Source organism: Anguilla rostrata, chromosome 8 (genome assembly GCF_018555375.3).
Source record: "Anguilla rostrata isolate EN2019 chromosome 8, ASM1855537v3, whole genome shotgun sequence".
Lineage (NCBI taxonomy): Eukaryota > Metazoa > Chordata > Actinopteri > Anguilliformes > Anguillidae > Anguilla > Anguilla rostrata.
In genome coordinates this window covers 8,809,205-8,831,614 of record NC_057940.1, presented here as the reverse complement: position 1 = coordinate 8,831,614, position 22,410 = coordinate 8,809,205, and the positions used below count along the sequence as shown (strand labels likewise).

The 22,410-nt window shown below is 44.0% G+C and overlaps 1 protein-coding gene across 4 annotated transcripts; it reads left to right on the top strand.

Moving 5' to 3' along the window:
- The first annotated feature begins 6,272 nt into the window (after positions 1–6,272).
- Positions 6,273–20,633, top strand: tmub1 (transmembrane and ubiquitin-like domain containing 1). Of its 4 annotated transcripts, none has more exons than XM_064346229.1 (3): positions 6,273–6,411; positions 13,464–14,059; positions 19,258–20,633. In XM_064346229.1, exons 2-3 carry the CDS (start codon positions 13,506–13,508, stop codon positions 19,607–19,609), a joined length of 906 nt encoding a protein of 301 aa, XP_064202299.1. In that variant the 5' UTR covers positions 6,273–6,411; positions 13,464–13,505; the 3' UTR covers positions 19,610–20,633. The 4 variants fall into 4 exon arrangements, with proteins under 4 accessions (XP_064202299.1, XP_064202301.1, XP_064202300.1 ...); XM_064346231.1 differs by lacking the exon at positions 6,273–6,411 and adding an exon at positions 7,409–7,644; XM_064346230.1 differs by lacking the exon at positions 6,273–6,411 and adding an exon at positions 7,683–7,832.
- The last annotated feature ends 1,777 nt before the right edge of the window (positions 20,634–22,410 follow it).

Sequence of the window (22,410 nt, the reverse complement as noted above, 5' to 3'; positions counted from 1 at the left end):
TCCAGCACATGAGGTGAATTCCAAGTGCCCCCTTAGCGTTTTGTTTAGTCATAGAGGTGGTGCAGCGTTCGCTGAATTGTGAGGACACTGCAGCCATGCGCAGGGCTGGCAGGATAGCAGCTGAAGTGTAGCATTCTTGTGTCTATGCCAGGATGTTGCCGTGACGCCATGCTATGGGAATGTCACATGCTTTCTGAGCTAAGGATGAGCACTAGGTTTTAGGGCTTGGGGGGGGAGGGGGCTGTCAATCACTGAAGCATCTGGAAAATTCCTCGAGCACAATGCAGAATCCAGCTGGTGTTAGAGGGATTTGGACAAAGCGTTTCATTCAAAGTGCAGGTCTTGATGGGATGCTGCTCTGAGTTGCATCTTTACTTTGAGCGCTGATTTGTACACGCCTTGCCATATCACGGAGAGAGAAAAATACTGTGAACTATCAATTCAGGTGCTGAAAGAAGCAGTAGAAAAAACAAAAACAAAAAGCTGAAAAAGTGGCCACCCATTTTCACAAACAGTTAATGGAGCAAAGTCAGCATGAGGCTTCTTTAGTTCTTCAAATGAGAAAATAACCACCTCCCCAGAAAAACAAGATTAAGAAATAGGTAGGACAGGCTGCCATCTTCATGAAAGCACCAATGACCCTATGTCTAGTCTACTTGTTTAAGGATGCAAACTCATCTATCTATTAACTACATGTAAGGAGTTATCAGAAATCAGATGGAAAAGGTTACATTATTGTTTATTTTTAGAGACACACTTCGATAAACTGAAGGTTGATAATCAAATAGTTACCTTTGTAATATTCACAATTTCATCCATGATAGTTGTATTATGTGAAAAAATTTGTTTTTTTTTCTGGTGGGCCTCAGGGGGTTAATGTTCTCATTATAACTGTTCCTGCCCAAGAGATGAGGATCAAATCAGTGGGATTCAATCAAGACTGAAGTTCAGTGGTGAGCCAGCTATGGTACTCCTACTTCACAATAAGAGGAGTCGTTTACCCTTGTTTGTGCTCTTGCGTGCTTTTCAGGCTTGTATCAAAGCCATTAATACTCAATAAAGTCAGATAATTGTGTTCGCTGACATACAGCAGTGATCAAAGTCCCAGTAATGAATGAATGTTTTTGGAAATGCACTGAAGCAGCGTCTAATCTGTTTTACACACAGATTGTTTATTTGAATAATAATGCATTTGATTGCTGATTTTTTTTTAAATGGTAATTTATAAACAAATCAGGCCTCAAAATGAGTGTTTCTTTGTGGAGGTGACTGGTGAATCGGTGGGCCGATGGTCATTTTTCTAAGGTTTAATAACAGCACCGGCTCATTTGGGTCACGGTAAATTCCGGAAGATACCGTCATTGATTAGCTGTCTCCTGCCCCACGTATAGGCTTTTGTGAGCAGCACTCAATTGATTTCTATTTTATTACTGTTATAATTGGCGAAACATCTCCGTAATTACCCAATGGAATGCGTTCTTGGGCACATCAAAGCGTCCTTCTACAACAGCGAGTGTTCTTTCTAATCAAGCGGAGCTCTCCTCGGCCCTGGCAAAACAAAGGGTACTGTGTGTAAGAAGAGAATTAAACAATGATTTGTGGGGGGAAAAAAAGGTCTTACAGGGAAACTGACTAATCACGTAGCTAGAGTCACGTGGTCTATGGTGTCTTGTTCAGCTGACAGTTGCACTGTCATGGCCCCTGAGACAGTGTAGTCAAATCTCCTGAAGCGCAGATAATGACTTATTCAAAAAGAGGGATTACAGTGAGGAGGAATGGATCAGCTGTGCTAAGGAGAGAAATACAGGATACTGAGATGCATGTCCTGTCCATATTTCAGTTCCTGTTCGGTAAATGGAGAGAATAATTACAGAGAATGTACAGAGAAGCAGGAACTTATCATCCAGCTCCAAAGCTTAACAAATATATATATATATATATATATATATAAATACATATGTAAAGTCCTTCAGTTGATGATCAGGGCATTAAATCAATATCTATTACACATTGCCTTCCAAACATGGTCTTTGCCAAAGATTTTGAAAGCAGAAGGTTTGTTTGAGTTCACAGCAGTTGAAGTAACACTATAGACCTTTTACATAATTTTTTTAAATTTAACTTAAACTTATTTATCACAATTCATATCCATGAAATACAGCTAGACAACCTTATATAAATGTTTCAAATGTTATCACACCACCAAATTACAATGAGTTTATTTTACCTTCGTGGAGATTAATTATACAGAAATAAGCCAAGCATAGCCCTTGTTTTGTGCTTTGATCGGGACAGCCATCTGGTGGCCAATGTGGGAATATATAATAAACCTGGACATTCCCCTTCCTTTGTGGATGTACCCTAAGCAAACAAGACCAGGTTAAAACCTAGTATATGGCTGGACCTAACACACGTGATCCGGCCGACCAATGGCGTAACTTCATAACTCGCCCGACCAATGGTGTAACTTCATCACTCACTCAGTCACTCAGTCACAGACATTCGCATTTGTAGGGCTGGCCCCGCTGTTGCGGTCCAGCCAAAAAGGAAACAACAGTTTTTCAACAGTGATGGGGTTCTAGTGGTTCTGTAATGGTGTAGCACACGTGTCCTGGCATCGTTTTGGGGCACTCATGCCCTCAGAAGGTAAGCTTAATGTCAATCATTATTTTATGTGTTTTATGTGCAGAGAGAGATCATGTTCATCCCACGTTAAAGCATTTCTTGCTCGCAGAGAGTGGTGCCTTTTAGGATAGCAAAGCCCCAATCCATGGATCATAGATATCCATCCAGTGGCCCTGACATTACCCATATATCATGACCTGCTTGTCCCCATCCGAGCCCAATCTCCCATGGAATATTCTGGAATGATGCCACTTTCATAATGAAATGAGACACTTTCATTAGGTAAGTGCAAGTTGATTGACCTTTTCATGGAAAAGTAATATTGTACACCATAGCTTATACACATTGATCACACGTGTTTGCCCAATACTCAATGAAATTATTTTACATCAGTGTTTCAATTTCTTGTTCACTATCTGGTAGTGCTCCAAACGCTGTAAGTGATGAATTAGTTATTAGACATTTTTTGCATGTTTGCCAATGACAAATCACAGTTTGAGATTACATGTGTGCCTGAGAATAAATAAATCATCATATGTATGAATGTCAAATAATTTAAAAAAAAGGAATTAAGCTTATGTTTAATTAACCTATGCTGTAGCTTAAAATTAACCTACAGAACATCAGCGTGTGCAATCGTGCCAAAGATTAAAGCCAGCAACCATTTCCTTAATGAAATTTAAGTGTAAATGACACTGTGGAGGACAAATCTAGCACCTATGCTACTCTTCTCTTAGCAGTGAAGATACATTTATATGGGGCATATGAAAATAACTTTCTTTGTCAACATCGCAGAACAAAAAAGCCAGAAACATTATTTGTGGTGCAAATCCAATATCAATGGTGTCTGTTATCAAGGTAGTCCTACCTCTGCTTGGAAAAATAAATGGGGATGATATTACTCATAAAATTAATCAGCCTCAGGTGGTCAGCAACCTCACTTCATATATTTTATCATGGCAAAATGTTTTTATTAAAGATGTGAAGTAAGGTTGTGCTGTTGAACTGGCCTTGTTTATTGTTGTGAGCAATACCCTTACTTATTTTCTTTGGCCAACAAGAGGTAGGGGGATATTAAAAGAATACTTAATTATTTTTTGGCCTAGCACCTTAACTAGATCTTCATGAAGCTGACCAGAATTCACATTAATTTTTATCATCATATTGAGGATATCTGTGACTGTCACTATGGTTTCATTCTTGGAGTTGTCTCTTTTTGGCAAGAATTAAAAATTGTATTGGTATGTATTTAATTTTAGGTTTCACCATTGGTCTAACTCTAGTACATCGTCTAAAGCACAAGCAGAATGCAAGTTTACAGGTTTATAGGACACTTGTTTGCAGGAAGTAATTTGTGAAAAAGCTGTTCATGAAAACAGGTCTGAAAGTGACAGTTGATAACCCAGGGGAAATGAGTCTCCAGTGCCTAACCCTAATCCCATAGGTTTCCAGACCAGCTGGTTCACTGATGCCATAAACTCTCCTGGGCTTAATTCAATTAATCACTGCTTAATTTAACCAAATTGATCATTCCCAGTCCCAGTCTTACAATAATCATTCAAAACCATCCCAGGTGGGACTTGGAAACCTCAAGGCAAATAGCCAAGAAAAGAATGTCCTTCCTTTTTAGGAACATATTAAAGCCTTTATTTAAAAGTCGCTAGTACTGATGGTGTACAATTGGGATAAATTTGCCTTCATCGGGGTGCAGATCCAAGTTGTATGTAATTTGTGTCAGCCACATGCAGAGTTTTGAATGGTGTCAAACTCAAGTACATAGCAAGGGGACTGAAGGAGACAGTTTCCTTATGTGAGCCACGGCAGAAGTGGTCACTCAAAATCAATGAGGCCTTCATAAAAATGTAATCCTTTTCCAAGCACAGTATATATTTATAGCAGTGTAAACCGGAACACTGTGGTGCTATGCTAAAATTTAACACTAGATGTCGCTAATACTTGCATAATAACAGTGACTAGCAACTAAAATAATTATTGCTGTGTGCAAAACAGACTTGATTCAAGACTAAATAAACAGGGCGAAGGTTTCTATCAACTTTGTATAACTTCAGGACACCACAGCCCAGGCTAGGGCTGGTTTCTGCTGGTTTCCATGATGATATTCAAAAGTACTGAACATTGCTAAAAGCAGGCTAATCAGGTATAGTTTGGTTGTTTTTTATTTTGTTTTTTTTTACTTTGTGGGATGAAGAATTGGAACTTTCTGACTTATGCAGTGCACACTCACAAATAACAGTTAAGAAAGATATTTGCAGTCTATTTTAGTGTGTTATAGATAGAAACAAAGTAGGAGAATGTTTATATACAAAAATCAATTGATGAGCGTGATTTGTATCACCATACAGTACTGTTCTGCACTGTTATTCAGTTCAATTCAATTTCATTTGTATAGCACTTTTTGTCTTTTACAAAGATGCTGTCACAAAGATCCTTTACTGTGCACATACAAAAGAAAATATGCCCCGAGATACTGTAGATGGAGGCAGAAAAGTGTTCATATTTCCATCTCTAATACACAGTGCTGAATTCCCTTTCCTTTGCAGTCAGGGTTTTTGATTGGATTGCTGCAATGTCAAGACATTGTCCTGGGATTACGCTGTCACTCACTGGCAGGAGGTTAATGCTGTAACTGACTTGGGTCAGATGTCTATGGCAGCTTTTCTGTTCATCAGTTCATGTCAAAAGCAGCTGATCACAAGCAAATGTCATTACGAGGCATTTGCTTGCAATGTCTCTTTATGTGAAGATAGATAGATAGATAGATAGATAGATAGATAGATAGATAGATAGATAGATAGATAGATAGATAGATAGATAGATAGATAGATAGATAGATAGATAGATATCATTTTATTAATTTCTTCTTTTTGGTAAAATAAGGAGAGTTTTTTATTTATTAATTTAGACATTTATAAATGCAACAGTCACACAATTTACTTTATTAAATGATACAGATTGGGTCGATCGCAGTGTGCTTAGCTAGAGCTCAAACTTCAGTTTTAAACCTCAACACCACAGAATTGAATTACAACAAGAACAGCTCTCCAAATCTGTGAAATATTTTTTTTTTTAAATGCATGGGGGTCCATGCAACCATAAATACTAATGAAATAGCACGAGGTATAATGGCGAAAGTGCTGGGATCTGGATATAATGCAGGCGCGATTGAATAGTAGGCCGAACACTGTCGCAGTGTACCTCATTTTGTGTAGCTAATTTCCAGTTCTCGCGTTGAATAATAGAAGAATAATACAGTGGAGCTGAATTTCAAGTCACTGGCTAGATGGATAAGAAAGATAATTGCTTTTTTAAGTCCCAGGGGAAAGGAGTTTGTCACATAGCACAGAAAAACCGAATTACCAAGTAGGGCATGAATCATGCCTCTGGGTGACGGTCGTGGTGATAACATTAAACCGAAAGATAATTTTAAATGGGTGATTCAATACTCAATCAACACAAATATACAACATCCACAAACCGACAATGTGCACAGAAAGATGACATGTTTTAAGGCAATTTTGCATATTGACCCTACATTATTGTTAACGATGTGGCAACAAAAATACACATGTTTTTTTGTTTAACGTGGCTGTGTGGATGCAAGGGAGTTTGGGCGAGGATGATTCGAATATGAAACTCATTCAATGAACTACATCTCCCAGAGCCCAGTGGTAGAAAGAATCAGTCACATCCGGTCCGACTCTCAGTCAGGAAGTGAGAAGTGGAGCGGAGTGAGAATTATTTGCCATGCAGTCCAAAACATTACCAGTAAGTTAATATAAATTATACGTAACTGTGTGGTTATGTACCGCGAGTTCTGTGCCTTGTTAATCAACATGTTTTTGTGAGTAAAATGTAGAGTGAGTCTTGGTCACTTTTTGTTGCGTTTGAAACATCTTGCTAGGTAGCCAGCTAATATTAGCTAACGCTAGCTTGCTATTTTGGGGACATATGGAAGTTGATTTTAGTCTTTATAGAAATTTGTGGCTTGCTAGCGACTGCAATGGCTAACCTTTCGTAACAGTTTCGGTAGTTCGGTTACTTGGTATATAACCGTTTCGCGATATGCATTCACGTCGGCGTTTTAATATAAATTAGCCAGCTTTTCCCTTCGTTTTACCTGAGATTGCTAGCAAGCTAATATGCAACCAACGATGCGTTTCCTTCGCTTGGCGGCTGGTCAGAGAGATAATGCTGTGCTGCTTATTAAAACGCCTCTGTAAAAGCAGATTGTTTTCCAGCTGCCTTGGTGGTTGGAAACAAATTGGAGCTAAGATGTCACTTACGTAAATCGTTATTTTGACATTAGTATTTGCGGATTACCCAGTTGCTCAACGCAACAGACGAAGAAACTGAGCGTTTGTTTGCATGCATTCATCCTTTTAATTTTTTGTGAATGCAGGTTAAGAGGCAGTGCACGTAGTTAACTGGAGAGATGGCTAGGTGTAGCTGTTTTCAAACATATAATTGTTAACTATCGCCATGTTGTCTGTTACTGTAAAGAAATTGTCTCTTCCCATTACTGCCAAGTAAAGAGATAAGGGCAGGGCACTATTGTTATGGTATTGTGTAAAAACTTTAAAAATTCAAATGCATACGAAAGCCTACGTGAAACAGTGAAGTTGACAAAGTTGTTCGACAGCTAGCATAGGTAAATAATTAGTTTTATTTTGCTGTGGTTGTGTGGTGGTGGTGGTTCAAACCTCTCTTGCTTATGAACTGTCTCTAACAGAGCCTACCTGATAATTAAACCAATTAAAAATATGACTGGCAGTTTAAGCAACACCATAAACGGGGAACAACTCAAATGCCAAAATCCGCGTTTCCCCAGCGACCCTCTGTTCAAAGGTTGTGGAAGATTTTTGCATGGCTGGAGAAGATTAACTCGAAAGAATTTCTTCTGACCTAGATCCACGTCTGAAAAAGCTCCGTCTCCCGTAGCACCGTTTTGAGAGAAAACAAAGACGCGTACGGAGCTCCATGGGGCGAATCTGGCACTGGGTACCGCCACCTTATGCTACCAATCATCCCCTAGGCCTCGCGGAGTTCTCTGGCCTTATATAGCAGTAGCCTACATTTAATATACGTAGCCGGTTATTATTCAAGCCGCACTCCATGCTGAAAGCTTGGCAGTATTTCATTTTTAGTTGGCGTGTCAGAATTAATGCTTCAGGGTCTTAGGCAATATTGTGAGTATAAAAGTGCTGAGTGGTAAGCGTGCTGTGCTATGTGGACGTACCGAGTTCCTAATTGTGTAATCCATTTTGAAATTATTGATTTGTTCCGTCATATCTTGTCTGGAATACGGCTATTCCCGTCGGGTGCTGGTTCAATACAGCCACGCTTGCACGAGAAGTACGGATTGACGACAGCTCAGCCAGTTGCCTTGGAAAAAAAATATTAGTAACGTAAAACACAAGGTGTGATTTAACTTGCATGCATAGGAATTGAAATTGTTCTTGAGAAAGCGAATGCTTAGTGATTGTAATGTATACAACGTGTGCAAATGTAGTGGCCCCTTTCACAATGTTACTTTAAATGCTTGGGTCATCCATCCAACCAACCAACTGCTTCTCTGCGATTTAGCCTGTTTTTGTTATGGATCATATCTAAGGTATGTTTTAAGGGCTTGAAATGAGCCTGTGCCGCTGGAGTCACGCCGGAGTCCCAGTTTCTTTACCTGTGAAGGCCTTGCGACGTCGGTACAGATTGGGCATCCGGAAAAGTGTTGATGTTGGGTTGCACCTGAAACCGTTAAGCGGGATAACGCGGGGTTATCGGCGCCCAGCTAAAGTGCCTGCGGAACTGCAGGGTGGCGTTGATCCGCTGTGGCGGAATTCTGTGTATAAAAGTTGGCGGGAAACCAAAGCCGCTCTGGCCAAATTGGCAGTGGAGCAGCCGGGCTGTAGGAACTGCCGTGGGCGGTCTGAAACAAGCAGCCATGTTTCCACTGGGGGGGTAGGTCTTTTCAGTTGGGCTAGCGGAAAGGATAGGGGTTAAGTCTTTGTTTGTCACAACATCGAGGACCTTGGCACCTGCTGACGCTTCGTTTCCTGTAAAGAAAAAAAGGCACATCGTTCACCCAAGAGTTGCTTCTTAGAGGCCTTGAAAAGGGCCTAGAATCTTTTTCTTTGTGTGGGAGAGCCCAGCCTACATGCCCACGTTTCTGTGCTTTTTAAAAATTAATTTCTGCGAGTAACCCCAGCAGTATTTTTTATTTTTTCGGTCAGGCTTGTTTCATACTTCCGCATGTATGGTCATCCTATATCACCAGCTGTAAGAGGTTACTGGTTTGAGCTGAGTTGGAAACATAGCCACACTGAAAAGTAGTCAATGTTGCCGTGATCTCATTGACATAACCGTCTCTCTTTTTCATAAACGTTGTGCTTTTAATGTGGTTCGGTGTGGGAAACTGGAGTATCAAACCCCAGCAGGTGTCAAAGCCGGCATGCGCCGCGTTCACAGTTCCGTCAGTAAACCGTCGCTGTGTTTTTGCAGGTTTTTGAATTGTTGACATGGCAACGACTGAAAGGAGAAATAAAAGGCGGAAAAACATTTACTCTTTATATAGTTTTCCGCCGGTTATTGAGCAAAGTGTGCGCCCACCTAGTAGCCTGAAGTTCTCCAGCTAGCTCGTCCCTCGAGAGTTCATTAGCCTCCCCCATTGAGAAACCATAAACTCCTTATGTGAGCTGCACACTGACTCTCTTGTGTGCTCCCACATTTAATGAGCTGTGTGATGGTGTGGTTCATCGGGGAAATCTGGACTACGGGATTAGAGCAGTTCTGCGCTGGATTAGCCCTCCTTCATAACTAATCCTACCTAGTTATGCTAACAGCTGCAGGTGAATCACCCCTTCCCCACATTATAAATTATTCCATGACGTCTTTTAAAGACGTGCGCAACTTGAAATTTATTTGAGATTGAGATAAATCATGGCTGGTGGGTGGATGAATTTTGCAGGCCACTTCAAGTGTAATTTTTTTATACCATAATGTTGTTTTCAGGAAAAAAAAAAACATGTTGTGCTGGGTTCACATTAAGTTGGACCATTTAGTTGTTGCACACACGAGGTTCAATTTGGGATTCAGCTAAATTACATGGCAGCAAAAAAAAAACAAAAAAAAAAACGACATTTTGAACTGGACAGTAAGATGTAGGCTAGACGTTGGTGTGAGGAAGGAGGTTTGTAAGTGCATTTCGGGGTGACCACATCCTATGAGCGTCACCACAAAGGTAGTAGCAGGGTAAGGACTCATCTTGCACTCGCAGCCAATCCCTGCTTTCGTCTTAATGCTCCCTACATTTCAGGGCCTGCAGCTCTGAGGTTGTTGGTTCAGATCCCAGGTTGGGGTGCTGCTGTCAAAGTACCCACGTGCCAGGATCTTAACCTGCACTGCTTCAGTAAAAATGGCCAGCTGTACAAATGGATTGTATGTAAAAATGTACCCTGCGTAACTGTTCTCTGGATAAGAGCATGTACTAAATGCTAAAAAGTAATTTGATGCCATACGGTGCCCCAGGGGTCCTACTATAACTTTATTCATGCAGTTTTGCAGGTACAGTAGCCGTGTAGCTACGTAGCTTGCCATCTCAATAAAGGCTGCCTACTTGCAGCGTAGGGGAAACGTGAGTGCATTCACATGATTAAAATGAACAGTAGCACCAGACCTGGCTAACAGCATTCACACACCAGTCTGCAGATGCAAAATCACTGAAGCACTAATCCAAGTCGTTTTGCTATCCAAAGCTGATAGCAAAGTGGAAACTGTAGTAAGGTTAAAAAAAAATGTTAAAAAGAAAGGTCCAGCCCAGTTTGAATGTTAAAGGAAAGCTGACTAAATTACCTGCAGTAAGCAATTTTAGAAAAGTGCTTTGAATTAGAGGGTTCTGTCAGGTATTTTTTAAAAGTGTTATGAACATGGGAATGTTCTTTGTTATGTCTATAAAACAGACCAAATACCTGAAACTACTTTTTTAAAAATATGTTAAAACAAATTTAGATGCTTTATAACATGGCTCTTGAAAATTCTAAAGTTTGGTATCAAAAATGTGCCATAGTTTTATGATTCAAAGCTCTCAGATTTTGTATTTGTGTGCAAATTTGGATCCAGAGCCAGGTTGCGGTTAACGTAGCCGGCCTAGCCAATCAGAATAAAGTTCTGTTGTTTCGCCCAATCGAGGCTGTGTATTCAGGCTTCTATTCTTGTGATTTCTGCCTTTTGTTCATTGAAGCCACTTCCTCCATCACATATCGGGGCAATCGAAATGCCCGGATGAAAGAAAAGCTAGTTTGATTTTCTGCCATTGTCCCGTAAAAGGACTTGATAATGATGATGATGATGATTCATAACCTCTGTTGGAGTTTTGGAGGGGGGGGGGGGGAACAAATAAAAAATAAGTCTTAGTAATACATTTGCAAATGAAACCACTATATAAGTGTCTGTGCCTCTCACCTCTTGTTACATCTTGTTACGGCACCTCTCAGAAGTCAATGAAGTCTGGAGTGAGATGCGCCCTAATGGAGCGATGGAAACGATGGTTCGCCGGTTCCTTGTGTAAAAATTCTTATCAGACTGCGCTTGCCCATCCGTAATTGCATTTTTAGGGTTCAGGCTGCAAATCAGTGACTGAGTGCCTTGCCCTGCTTGGTGTTGCCTGGAGACAAAATGGCAAAACAGAGTCTCACTCATCAGCCAGACTTCTGCAAGCACTGAATGTGAAGCGTAGAGAGAAAGCCTGGTTCATACAAACCGCTGTGTAAGCTGTATACACGGGCAGCCTTTTATGCCGAATCAAAAAACGATCTGTGCTTTACCCCTCTTCAGAAGCTGTAAACGTTTTTTTTGGAGATGATTAGAGGGAATGTTGTGGTTTCCGTAGTTGTTGAGAAGTACCATGCATCTCTGTACCACCCTGTAATTTTTGTCATAAGTGTTTTTGCCAGAGCAGCAGATTACGTAAAAAGGGCCTCACGTTCCATGCTTCGCGTGTCATGTTTCTCGAGCATGTAGACCAATACCCTGGACGTATAAGCTTAGACCCGTGTGTGTTCACATGTAGCCTAACTGACATGTACATCAGGACCTGATTGTGACTCCATTTGTGCTCCGGATGTGGATAGTGTACCAGATGTTAGACTTGGATTGTTTGGAGGTTTTTTGTCGTAAAAGTGTTCTGGGCAGGATGATGTTGGTAGGTGGCAAACTGCGTTAAAAGTCCTCTAACGAATTGATTCGGAACGCAAAAGCAATCGCGTTAAAGTACTGAATTGCCAGAACCTTTGGTAGTGTAATGTGGATTATTTTCACAATATTAAATATTAGATGATGTGATGTGAAGAGTTCGTAATGCACGCTGAGGAGCTGCTCTCCAGTTCTAGATGTTTAGTGCCTGTGTATTACATGTATGTCCAGTTCTTTAAATAAATAAAAAGTTTCACCAGGCATTTTTACAACTGGCATTGTGCATGAAAAATGGTTTTAACTGCCAAGTGCATAAAACAAGGCAATTCAGCACAGTAAATGTATAAAAAGGTCAAAGGGGGAAAATCTGAGAAACACAATAGGAATTATACCACTATAAGAATTGCCTTGACATACCGGAGAAGGCTGAATTGCCTTGTCATACCGGAGATGGCTGAATTGGCTTGTCATACTGGAGAAGGCCGAATTGCCTTGTCATACCGGAGAAGGCTGAATTGGCTTGTCATACCGGAGAAGGCTGAATTGCCTTGTCATACCGGAGAAGGCTGAATTGGCTTGTCATACCGGAGAAGGCTGAATTGGCTTGTCATACCGGAGAAGGCTGAATTGCCTTGTCATACCGGAGAAGGCTGAATTGGCTTGTCATACTGGAGAAGCTGCATTATTAGGCTGCCGGTTAAAGTGTGAAAGCTTGAGTGTCTGTCCATGGGCACGGATCGCTGGTGTACGGGCTGCTTGTGACGTTAGTCTGGAGATGTGAGAAGCCAATTAGGAGGTGAAATGCGCTCCCTCTCTCTCTCCTTCGTTTCCACTGGATGCCGGACGGTGATGTCTTTGTAACGAGTAGCAGATGCACAAGCCATGCAGGGGAGCGTGTGAATGGTGGCTAATTGGCTTGTCACGTGGAGTTTATCTAAGTGCCAGTCAGTGCATGGGTCCATCTTCTCTCCGATCTGATTGGGCCAAACCAGTCAAAAGCTTCTCCTGGTGCACTCAAATATCTACAGTATTGTGACAAACCTGTTTTAATCTGTTTCAAAGTTCTCAAATCTGTCTGAAAGCAGACATAGTCAGCAGTTGTGGAAAAAGAGAGGCTGTAGAGAAGGCCAGGACAGAGACTGTTGAGTAGACCAGAACAGAGGCTATAGAGTAGACTAGAACAGAGGCTGTAGAGTAGACCAGGACAGAGACTGTAGAGTAGACCAAGACAGAGGCTGTAGAGTAGACCAGAACAGAGGCTGTAGAGTAGACCAGAACAGAGGCTGTAGAGTAGACCAAAACAGGCTGTAGAGTAGACCAGAACAGAGGCTGTAGAGTAGACCAGAACAGAGGCTGTAGAGTAGACCAAAACAGGCTGTAGAGTAGACCAGAACAGAGACTGTTGAGTAGATTGGAACAGAGGCTGTAGAGTAGACCAGAACAGAGGCTGTAGAGTAGACCAGAACAGAGACTGTAATGTAGACCAAGACAGAGACTTTTGTTTGGAGCAACCAGGGGAACTGGCGAGATCGTGAGGTTTGACATCCTCCCCATGGCCTGTGTCCATATGGAAGTGTTGACGCAGAAGCCTAACGCAGCATCCTAACGCCGTGCTCTCTCCCTCTGTGCTGAAGGTGCCTAGCTGAACGTTGCCTTGGTCCGGGACGCGCCCCAGCATGGCTCTTATCGAGGGCGTGGGGGACGAGGTGACCCTGCTGTTCGGGGTGGCGTTCCTGGCACTGGTCCTGGTGCTGGCGTGGGCCTCCACCCACACGGCCGACCGCTCCGAGCACCTCTTCGCCCCCGCCCCCGCCCCGGGCCCCGCCTCCTCGCACAGGACCGCCCCCTCCTCCCCGGAAAGCGCCAGCCCCGAGCCGCTCCCCCCGGAGAGCGCCCCGGCGCCGGGGGGGCTGGGGGAGGAGGGCAAGGATGAGCCCCGCGGGGAGGCGGGGGCCGAGGGGCAGGCGGCCGCGGGGGGGGCGGAGGTGGGGGACGGCTCCCCGTCGGACGAGGGCTTCGGGTCGGACGGGCTGCGGCACAGGGAGCCCGCCGGCCCCGCCCAGACCAGCCCCAGCCCCAGCCCCGCCCCCTCCCAGCCGTCGCCGGCCAGCACCGAAAGTGCCGCTCCAGACGACGCCCAGAGGAACATGGTCCTCCGTCTGAAGTTCCTCAACGACACCGAGAGGGTGGCCCAGGTCAAGCCGGAGGACACCATCGGCTACATCAAAAGGTAAGGCCTCCCAGGGATGGGCTCGACCGCACCGGTTACAGCAGTCAACGGCTCCATTGAACTCTCAGTTTAGGGGCTCTTGGTAAATGGACTGCATTTATATAGCGCTTTTATCCGAAGCACTTTACAATTGATGCCTCTCATTCACCCATTCACACACACACTCACACACCAACGGTGAAAGGCTGCCATGCAAGGACCAATCAACTCGTGAGCAATTAGGTTAGTGCTTGCTAGGGACACTTCGACACGCCCAGGGCGGGGGATCGAGCCAGCAACCCTCCGACTGCTAGACAACCGGTCTTACCTCCTGAGCTATGTCGTCCCCTTGGACCCGCTAACCGCCCTGCTGAACCCCCTCAGAACTGGGGCGTGATACCAGATTAGTCCAGTGAGGGCCGTCACTTCAGGAGCCTTGGCGGAAGGTCCGTGTGCTTTCACCAACAAACCCCTAAATATGTAATGACCTTAGTCTGGAGATGTGAGAAGCCATCTCCAGGGGGCGACATAGCTCAGGAGGTAAGACCGATTGTCTGGCAGTCGGAGGGTTGCCGGTTCAAACCCCGCCCTGGGCGTGTCGAAGTGTCCTTGAGCAAGACACCTAACCCCTAACCCCTAACTGCTCTGGCTAATGAGAGGCATCAATTGTAAAGTGCTTTGGATAAAAGCGCTATATAAATGCAGTCCATTTACCATTTACCATCCTACATGTTTCGACCACCAGTGCAGGGTAATGGGTGAGAACAGCATAGGGGGAGTTTGTGCAGTGCAGTGTAAACGTCATGCATGTGTGCTTCTGGTCCTCCTGTGCAGGCCGTTTGTATGCGGAACAGGTCAGTCTTGCTCTTCCTCAGAGGGTGTTTGACAAAGCATGTCAGGTCAGCCCGTATGCCGTGTGCAAACATGACAAGTGCTGACAGCGACAAGCGCTGATGGGCCCCAGTAGGCCACTTCTGAGACCCACTTGCTTATTGGGTAATTACTGTAATTACAATGCGAGAATTTATTTTTTAATTAACAAAGCACTACCTGACCTGCAAGTTCCTGGACACACAGAAATCAGAGGCATAATTATTGACGGGGGTTGGAAAAGACTTGATCAAACAGCTGCCTCTTATTCCGAGGGCGGTTCCTGTAAGATCGTTATCCCGCATTAGTGTGTTTCCATGAACCCTTGTTGATGCAGGACATCTGGGACAAAGGCCCGGGAATCTGCATAGTGTGATAGCATGACCCGGGGCCCGGGAATCTGCATGCTACGATACCGTGGGCCTGCCTGGTCACCTGACCTCAGCCGAAGCAGACGGGATGGAGTCACTTGCATATCAAATTCCCTTGAATCGATAGCGTGCGAGTCGTGAGTTATCGGCCTCTGGGCATCGCAACTGCAGCGTAGCCGCTGCTCATCTGGCCCCTGCAGGCACACGGCGTTTGTAATGGAGGAAGAGGGCTCGGCCTTTTCACGCAGTGTCCTGCCGTGCCGCTGAAGGATCTGCTTGTTTGTTCTGTGGAGTTGTGACCCATTTACTAAGCGGCACCTCGCACCGTTTGTTGAATTTTAAAACAGTGTACTGTGTCTTGTAACTTACGGCTGGAGACTTACTGGAGTGGTCAGTAGTGAACCGGACGGAGTGTAGCACAGTGGGTAAGGAACTGGGCTTGTAACCGAAAGGTCGCAGGTTTGAATCCCGGGTAAGGACACTGCCGTTGTACCCTTGAGCAAGGTACTTAACCTGCATTGCTTCAGTATATATCCAGCTGTATAAATGGATACAATGTAAAAAATGCTATGTAAAAGTTGTGTAAGTCGCTCTGGATAAGAGCTAAATGCCTGTAATGTAATGTAATGTAATGAACCAAATGTCTGGTAATAGGGCTGCTGTACTGTAAGAACCACTCCTCATACCACTGCTGTACATTAGTCTCCCTCTTTCTCTCTCTCTCTCTCTCACACACACACACACACCCACATGCGCGCGCGTGCACACACACTTGTGCACAATGATACTCAAGCTTAGCGTCAAAAACGTTGAACATTTAAACTCGAGGCCTGTGGGATTCATCGGACTGGAGTCCTTTTGATACTCAAGATAAGTGTGCTTGTCCAAGGCAAGAACCTGACCAGGGCTTCAGGTCTGGAAGCAGTAAAGCTAAACCTTTCCATACGGGCCATATGGGACTGAGAACGGGCTTTCCTGCCAGGATTTGGGCTATAAAGTGCTAATCTCGGTCTGCAGGTTTCGGCAGGGTAAACGCAGTACCCCTCCCTCCTCCCCTTTACCCGTCGTAGCCAAAGGCATTGAGTTTTAGAAAAACCACCAAACAACCTCTAACCCCACTTAACATGTCAAAAGCATACATTGTGCTGAGATAGGATTTTTCTTCACTGATTTATGTAATGTCCTTGAATAAGGCTGTGCAACACTGTATGTGAAATTCACAGTACTGCGGTTGTGACAGTACAGAACTACTTATTTAGGTGATTGGTGATACATAAACAGAAGTGCTAAAATGACGTTTTTTGTGTAATGTATTAAATAATTTTTCAGCAGAATATTTCTCATTACATTATTATGTTGGAAGTTGGCATTATGGGAATTTAAGGGCTTGAATCTGATGAGCCTGAGAGAGAGAGCGCTCTTACTGAGGTTACCAGTTCTTCTAATTAAAGCAATAATATCCACTAATTGGAGGAGGTCATGAGGGATGTCATTTGATTTTTTATTTTATTTTTTTATTCAGCACCACATTTGTTGCTCTAATTGGGCTGCACAATTTGCATGCAAATGCAATATATAACTAATTGTAGTGAACATAGGAGACACGTTTTAACTCACTTAATTAGGCTCCAATACGTGGTCCACATGTGTGGTCCAATTAGGCTACAATATGTGGTCCGTGCAACCTTTATGCTTCCTGGCATTGAGCCTGGTGGCTTCTGAAATTCTGCTGGTGGATTACATCATCACTATACCGGGGGAAAGTCGATCGAATCACGCTGGGGTGATGCAAGGGGGAAAGCATTTCAGGCGTTGTTCCAGAATATTCCTGTAAATGCTTTGATTGGGTAATGTCAGGGTCGTGCTCTTCAAGCCATTGCATGACCACTTGTGGACTGGGCATTCTCATTTTGAAAGACACTGCTCTCTCTCTCTCTCTCTCCGTGACTACGCGGTACCGTTAAGTGATAATTGATGTTGACCTTGTGTTCTCAAGGCACAGTTAATCCCTAACTGTCCCAGGAAAAACGCACCCCGCACCGTGGTGGGACCTCCCGTACCCTTCATGGTTTGAATGCTGCCATTTGTATTTTTTGTTCAATATCTGTGTTTATGTGGAACTGCAGACTATTTAAAAAAGGGAAAAGAATGACATCTCACCTCATGTGGTTATTAGGTGAACTCAGGCTGTCCTGTTGGCCTCGTCTGCAAAGTCATGGACAGGGAATTGTGGCTGAGTGGATGAAGATAAAATAACCGTACTGACAAAATGCTCATGTTGGTAAAAATTCATCTTCTGAAGAAAATATTTGGTTTGTTATGTAACCGGAGAGACACACGCGCACCAGCACGACAACCTAAAGGTGCGAAGTCAAAAGACTTGATGTACTGCTCTAAGAGTTATTAGTCATATTTTTCTCTGCTCTCCTTGGCTCTTCCTGGCTGTGCAGTGGCAATGATTGCATCACTGATGTGCGTGCAGTGGTGTCTCGGGTCTGAGGGCCCGGCTGCTAATGGAGGCCTTTGGTCTCAGGGCCCTGGGGGGGGAGGGGAGAAGTGTGAAGAAGGAGGCGGCAGCCCGTGTGCCCGATCGGGGCGTGTCACCCCACGGGGGGGGGGGGGAGCCTCCGTATGACACTCGACGCGTGTCACGCGGTCTCCGTGGCTACCGTTCGGGGTGGCGGGTTTCCAGGGCGCACCCGAGGGAGGGCAGGGGGGGGGGAGACGAGGATTCTCCCTCCTCGGCAGCGGGTGGTCAGCTGGCCAGCGTCAGCCAGGATCTCCAGAATGACTCAGCAGCTTCTGGTTCACGGGTTCCTTAATCTCTCTGGCCTCTCCGAAACCCTGCACATGCTCAGTTCAGCCACCCCCGGAACTTTGACCAGCTCCGGTCGCTGTGGCTCGTGGTTCTTCAGTGATTCTTTAACCATTTGCTGCAGTGCAGCTCGCGCAAAAGCCTAGCTTTCTGTAACGGGTCATAAATATAAAAAGTAGCCTGTCAGGACCGCTTGTCGTTGTCGCTGTGGCTTCCAACAATAAAAAGTGATTTCCTCTTACAGTTTTGGACCTACAGGCTTTGAGTTATAGTACTGCGTCCAGCTTGGGTGACATATGGGTTTACGGAAGAACAGTACTTACATTGATTTATAAAGTGTTTAAGAATGAATTTCCGCCATTTTCCAACAGTAGAATTCTAGGCATGTTGCACATGTAACCAAATCGGTAGACTGCATATGTAACAAAATTGGTAGATTGTAACTAATGCACTTCACATTGAACTAACAGAAGAGTTTTTTCTATTCTGTGTGTTAAGATAACATAGTGTGTAACTGCAAAGGTACATTTTTAAAAATGAATGAATATCAACTCAAGCCAGACTCCCAGACCCTGGCCTCACTCAACATGGCCGACAACTGCGTCCTGCACTGCCACATCTCCCAGTCAAGCCAGTCATTTTGGCTGGCTGCTGTGACTGTAACTGGAAACCTTTAAGTTTCAGTATGAATGTTAGGGAACCTGTAATTATCTAGAGTGCCTTTATTAATAATTAAAGGATTGCTGAATGATTTTGCTGGCTGGCTGTCCATCTAATCTATTATGGTCTCAGTAACATTGGAGATAATATCGGAATAAGATTTGGTGTGCTTTTATGTTATGAAGTTGTATGTTTATAAATGGGATATAATGTTTCATTATATAACTTGTTGACAGAATGCTTGTGACTGTCATAATTTTGGTGTTATTCTATTCCTTTCCATACTGTATACTCATGCAGTCTAAAACTTTGAACCGGTCAAACTCAGTTATTGCACTGATGCTTAATGAAGGCATTACAATACTGAATGCTCACCAGTATTAACTGATGAGTGGTGCTGTTGTAGCTCGTCTGAAGCAGACCAGTTACTGATCCCGCCTGTTTTTTCTGTCTTACCCTCGCCCCCCGCCCCCTCCCCTCCCCCCAATCCTACCCACCCGCAGGACTTACTTCACGGGACAGGAGCACCAGGTGCGCCTGATCTACCAGGGCCAACTGCTCCGGGACGACGCCCAGACGCTGGCCTCCCTCAACCTGGCGGACAACTGCGTCCTGCACTGCCACGTCTCGCAGCACGCCACGCCGCAGGTGCCCGCGGGCGCGCGCGCGGCCGACCAGGTCCACGTGGCGCTCAACGTGGGCAGCCTGATGGTGCCCTTCTTCGTGCTCATGCTGTCGGTGCTGTGGTACTTCCAGATCCAGTACCGCCAGTTCTTCACCGCCACGGCCACCGCCTCCCTGGTGGGCCTCACCATCTTCTTCAGCTTCGTGGCGTTCGGCCTCTACCGCCGATAAGGCCGCCGGCCGTCCCGCACACACACACACACACGCACACACAGAATACACACACACACACACACGCACGCACACACACGCACACACGCACACACGCACACAGAATACACACACACATAGAATACACACACGCACACGCACACATACACACACACACACACAGAATACACGCACAAACACACACACACGCACGCGCACATACACGCACACGCACACACGCACAAATGCACACACACACACACACAGAACACACACGCACACGCACACAGAACACTGCAGTGCCCGTGCGCGCGCACACGCACAGACACACTCAGAACACAGCAGTGCGCACACATAAGCACGCACACATACAAACACATACAACCCAACACACATGACAGCAGTCCACACGCTCACACAATGCAACATACATCCTCCCTCCATATTTCTCTGCTGAGCACCGGCCTCTGTTGCATTCTGGGAAGGACCAGCCTATGGTAACCGTAGGGAAAGATGAAGTCATAGGGGGGTGGTTAATTGATCTCAGAAGCAAGATATTTCTTTATTTTTTGGTTTATTTGTATTTTTTTTTTTTATTATTCACAGGGTGTTGTTTTCTTTAGAAAATTCATCCCTGTGGAAAAATGTCACGCAGATGGATTATGTGCTATATCTTTTTTCTTTTGGTTTTTTTTTTGGTTTTTTTTCCAATGTATAGATATAAAAATGTATAAGAATAATTGGTGGACTCGTCATGCCTGTCCTATTTTGTTTTTATTTTTCTTGTGTTTTGGGTACGCAAGCAGACAGGGGAGGGGGCGTGGTTTGGCAGACTGGGGGGGGGGGGGTGGGGCGGGGGGTGTGGTCTGCCGCCCCAGGACCTCCCGCCCCTCTGTGGGCGGGGCCATTCGTTTCGCTCTCTCTGTTCTCCTCCGTGGAGGAGGCACTCCTGCTGTTGTACGTCTCGGACTTGAAGCATAGACTGTAAAATACGGCTTTTAAAAAAACGAAAGGAAAAAAATCTATTAAATCATTCTTTTATTTAGCGGAGGCGTGTTCCTGTGTTGTCTTTGCAGGCTGTTTTTTTTTTTTTTTTTAAGCGACACTGATCGGACTCGTCCATCAGAAGTCTCTTCACATCTTTTTTTAAATCCATGACACTTGATATTTTCAGGTTTCTACAATTAGTATGTGGTTTGGACACCCATGCTATTGTATCAGGAAATGTTTCATACCTAAAATACACAGTATGGTTTCTTAACATTTAAAATAATATTAACAAACCATACTGTAATGCACATACAAGTAATTTGTAGTTATATGTTTTTTTATGTTTTCCGGTTTCCTGTGAAAATATGCGAAGGAATGGAAAATAAATGCATTGATCACTAGCTGTATCAACAGGTTGGCTACACTATAATATTCTGCCATGTTCTTATCTTGCCACGAAGGTATATTCAGTCTGCCTCTCCGCAGGAACGTCACACCACAAGGTCATCGTAGTCTGTGCCTTCGACATGGTAAAGGCTTTGCTGTGGAGAACAAAAGGAGTCCTCTCTTCTCATTGCTGAAATCAACCGATTTAAATCTTGTGGACAGGCAGACAGCCAGACGAGCATTACTTTGGCAAGAGTCTTTACAAACAACGAAGAAATGTCCAGGATTAATGCTCTATTTATAGCGGATTCATTTCTAGGGATTCATTTTCGGAGTGCAATTGTATGTGGCGGTTCTGCTAAGTTATCTTCCCCATCCACTCCTGTGAGAGCGATGGATTGGAATGAACCAGCGGCTGTAATTTCAGGTTTTGTCCAGCAGATGGCGCAGTGGCAGAAAGCAACAACGGACAGTCGCCTCTAACTCGTGCGATTTAGGCCAGCTACACTCAATTTCACTAAAAATCATTACAGACTGCAGCTCAACAAACGATGCCTTTTCCGTGCCTGCACCCCAGGGTATAAAAAAAAAACATAACTTCACAGTTTAAAATATGGATGCTATGACGAATCTTTTTGTAGTGCCTGAATGGTCGGCTCAAACAATGTTCAAGTTCCTTCAGAAGGAACATACGAAAGCATGCTGCAGATATTAGAAGCTAAATCATGAATTGTAAACTGACATATTGCTGGACAGTATAAGAGGAAAAATGAATTTGGAACTTATCTAAAATTATAACTGCTGCGATGCATTAGGCTGTGTTTGCAAAAGTGTTTGTTACTCAACAAATTGAGTCTATGTTGAAAATCTCAACACCTCTATCACAATAGATTCCCATAATCCTTTCTGGTAAGTGTGGTTGGAATCTCGACATACTTTCCTTTGCCCCAGTAAAATATAGTACTTACTGTAAATCATTACTTACCAACAGCACATACTATGTCAAGGGTTTGCCAGCACCAAAGAAATAACAGTGAGTTATTCTTAATTTAAACTTTCAATTTCAATTAAATTTAAACTTAAACTTAATTGAAACTTAAGAAAAGTGTGTCTCTGTTGCTCAGAGTGAATATTGCCAGTAGAAGTTAAGGGCCAAAGCAATACTCGAATAGCATCCTCTTATCCGATTTTCCTTTCTTATCTAACTGGTTTGGAGTAACTACTGAGGTCAGCTATCTGCCACATTGCTTTCACTTTTCTATGCTCTAAATAAATATATATATATATCCTGAAAATGACTGACACACGGTACTGTACATGCAGTATTACCTGCCAAGTCATAGTTGCTTTGTTTTTGAAAAGGAAAATTCCATTTGGAGTTTTATGAAGTCACCTTTCTGTGTTTCTGCTGAACGCGAGGATAGATTATTCGTTCACTTGACTCG